This window comes from Pinus tabuliformis, chromosome 7, assembly GCF_031772625.1.
Source record: "Pinus tabuliformis cultivar Carrire ecotype Pingquan chromosome 7, CPIR1, whole genome shotgun sequence".
Classification (NCBI taxonomy): domain Eukaryota; kingdom Viridiplantae; phylum Streptophyta; class Pinopsida; order Pinales; family Pinaceae; genus Pinus; species Pinus tabuliformis.
Window position 1 is genome coordinate 1582189655 of NC_142293.1, and position 3202 is coordinate 1582192856.

General features: G+C 37.1%; 1 protein-coding gene across 1 annotated transcript; it reads right to left on the reverse strand.

Annotated features, from left to right (window-relative positions):
• Positions 1–210: 210 nt before the first annotated feature.
• LOC149254126 (bidirectional sugar transporter SWEET1a-like) lies at positions 211–2731 on the reverse strand. Its single transcript, XM_089456989.1, has 6 exons — positions 2654–2731; positions 2516–2552; positions 2193–2412; positions 1963–2121; positions 1242–1361; positions 211–745 (listed from the first exon to the last, which is right to left on the reverse strand). Exons 1-6 carry the CDS (start codon positions 2685–2687, stop codon positions 587–589), a joined length of 729 nt encoding a protein of 242 aa, XP_089313115.1. The 5' UTR covers positions 2688–2731; the 3' UTR covers positions 211–586.
• Positions 2732–3202: the final 471 nt, after the last annotated feature.

Genomic DNA, 3202 nt, shown 5'->3' on the forward strand with positions numbered 1-3202 from the left:
TTCAGTCAGGATGTCTCAAATTACAAACATATTTAAACTAACCATTTGAGTCAGGATATGATGAGTACACTTCTTTCACTTCCACTAGGATCAATCAATTTAGAATCCACTCATTTCCCATAAACTAATCATTAGTAAACATAACACTCACTACATTTCCCATCATCATCCACATGTGAATAAGGTATTTCCAATGATCATCAATTATTGTGAAAATAAGTTACGAGGATGTCTTTCCCACTGTTTTAGTTTGCACAAGTCTGGAGTTTCAATTCCTCTTCCCACCCAAATTAAGCACACAGAACACAAACATATTCATGTGTTAGTTTGCACACGTCATTACTTAGATCAAGGTCTGTTGTTCCAATTTCTCGTCCCACACAAATTAAGCACACAGAACACAAACATATTCCTGTTCTACACATTGCCTGCTCAGCCGGTAAATGCAGGTTCCAATACAGCAACTATATGCACAGTCATAACTATAAGTCTTTTTAAATCTATGAGAGAGAAATTCTATTAGTATGGTCATGGCATTCAAAACTATTGGTATATTTTACGAAAGATTTATGGGCATCTGCCTACACTAAGACCCCATCTCCATTGAATTCATACGATCATCCCCTCCCTTTCCCTCCTGTACAGGAGGAGACGATGCGTTAACTTCCTTCTTTTTCCGATCTTTGTAAACAGCGTACAGAATCAGTTGCATTGCTCCTAGCGCACTTCCAACACCATTTGGTACCTACGAATCAACAAATCCAATAAGCATGAGTGGATAATTCCATATTAATATAACATCGACTATATCGCACATTCCCATCTAAACTGACCATGAAATGCCAACTCCAAACCATTCTAATTTAATGTTTGTACATATCATATTCAAGATAATAAACTCAACGCACTGTCTAAATTCAATAAACCATTAGACAATTAGCATACAAAGTAGATACCCACCCTAACATATTTCTAAAGCATTTGAGATACATATCACCCTCAAGAATATGATAGACCTCGTGAACTATCTAAACTCAATAGACTCCTGGACCATGAACATACAAAATAAATTCCCCACCTTATCATCATTCGAAAGCACTTCTTGAAAAAACCTAGTGACATGGGTATTTTGAGAAGGCTCCACCCTGGTCTATTGCTTGAAGCAAAAGTCAACATGTAAAAGGCTAACGCTTAGGGTTTTGGATTCAAATCTCTTCATCAACTGTTATTGTTAAACTTACAGCAACGAATGGATCCTTTCCCAGTAGGCCAAAAATAAACCAGGACGTGCCGCAAAGAAAAACACCGAGAGACAAGAAGAATGGCATATACTTTACGCTCTTCGTCTTAATCACGGTCCTCTGCACACCATGAAAACCACGATTCAGGTCACTTCAATTTAAAATACATGTTGTGCAATTATTCATTATTTTAATCTGCTGCTTCATAAAGCCATCACCATAAATAAAATCCTACGTTGAAAGGGATCCTATCACAGATCTAATTAATTTTTTTAAATAACATAAAGAAATTAGAATAGATGTGGCATATTGCATTTCGCCTTCATATTAAATCCAAAGCACACACTAAAAGGCTACAGTCCCTTTTACAAATATGAATAAACATCAACTGGGAAGTCGTCCTTTACTGGGTAATTTTTTGGTTAAACCTTTTGCATTGAGAGATATACATCTGCTCATTATTTTTCTATTAGATTCAAAATTATTAAATTTTATTAGACACAAAACTATGCATGGCAGACGGTGAAAAAATGCCGGAAAACGGTGCTCTCCCTAATCTCTGACTTTTCATTTTATGCCAGACAAGCTTTGAATATGGTTCCAATTAGTCCGTTGGAACGAATAAAGGAATAGTACGGGGAAGTTGCCATTTTAAAGATCATACTTTATCAATTGCATGTCATTTTCCTAAAGATAGGTAGAAAGTGGTTGAGGGGTTTACCATTATGGAGAGAGGAGACGCATACATGCAGATGGAGAAGATGGCAGCAGCGAAGCCACAAAATAATTTTCTTGCATTTCCACGCAGCGCCAAGAGCGATACCAAGGCAATCACCGCAAAAAACATGAGCACAGTTGCCAGAAGAGAAAATATTTTGACCTGTTTCATCCACCACCATTAAAATGGGATCTCTGCACTCAAACTAATACAGTAATGAGTAGTGGACTTACCCTGTATTTCTTGTCTCGAATATAAAAGAGAAAGACAACCACGTAGCAGAGTTCAAGGACGGTTCCAGTTCCATTTATGGTGCTCACGAGAAGGTTATTGGGTGATATAAATGGCAGGCCATACCATGCAGAAAGCATGCAATTCAAAAGTGTAGAAACATAAGGAACTCCAGAGAAGTCTTCCGTCGATTTCTTCTTTATAATCTTCCTGAACGTAATCCTGCAACAGCAGACACATCATAATTTACAAACAGTTAATGAATAAATGAACATCAGTAAGCTTTATCATTGAAATTAGGTGGCATGAGTTAGAGAAAACTCACAAGGGAGCTAAGAAGAGTATGAGGGCAGTGACATTTCCTGTCATGAGAGAACATATTCAGCATTAAGTAACCTGCACAAAACTCCATGCGACCCTATATCTATATGAAACTAAACTTTGACAGAGCCAGTATGCATACCGAAGATCCCGAAAATGAAATGTGCAATAAACATTTTCGTAGCTTTCAGTGCGCTCAGACGGGTTCCGACTGAATGAATGCAGCAACAACAACGATTAGCATGTAGGGGCGTCGTGAAACCGAATTATTTATAGGCCTTGTAGCAGGATAACCGGGCGTATCGAAAAGTGTTGTGGCCCCGATTCTGACGAGAAGATTTGCCAATTGCATTGCATCGGCAAGATAAACAGTGGTAGTTTTAACATAGTTTAAAGGACATATACGTGTTGAGACTTGGTGCTGCCAATTCATTAGTTTAAAGGACATATCCGTGTTCAGACTTGGTACTGCCAATTGACTCGTTTACCTGTTTACTGAGGAGAAATTGATTGGATGGTCACAAGTATGGGAGTTAATATCATCAAAAATATCTAAAACATTTAAAATTTTAAAATTTAACAACTATAATGTGTGTAAATTTTTACATAATTTTTTCGAAATATCACTTGAATTTCCTCGGTACACTAAATCTTGTTAATTAATTAGTTTAAACTTTATACGTGTTGAGAC

Bases quoted from the DNA above. Each gene is read 5' to 3' on its own strand.
- LOC149254126 (XM_089456989.1), bottom strand. From the start codon at position 2,687: ATGTTTATTGCACATTTCATTTTCGGGATCTTCG. The intron at 2,553-2,653 runs GTATGCATACTG...CTCTCATGACAG, and splicing joins TTTCATTTTCGGGATCTTCG to GAAATGTCACTGCCCTCATA. The intron at 1,362-1,962 runs GTAAACCCCTCA...CATGGTGTGCAG, and splicing joins CGTCTCCTCTCTCCATAATG to AGGACCGTGATTAAGACGAA.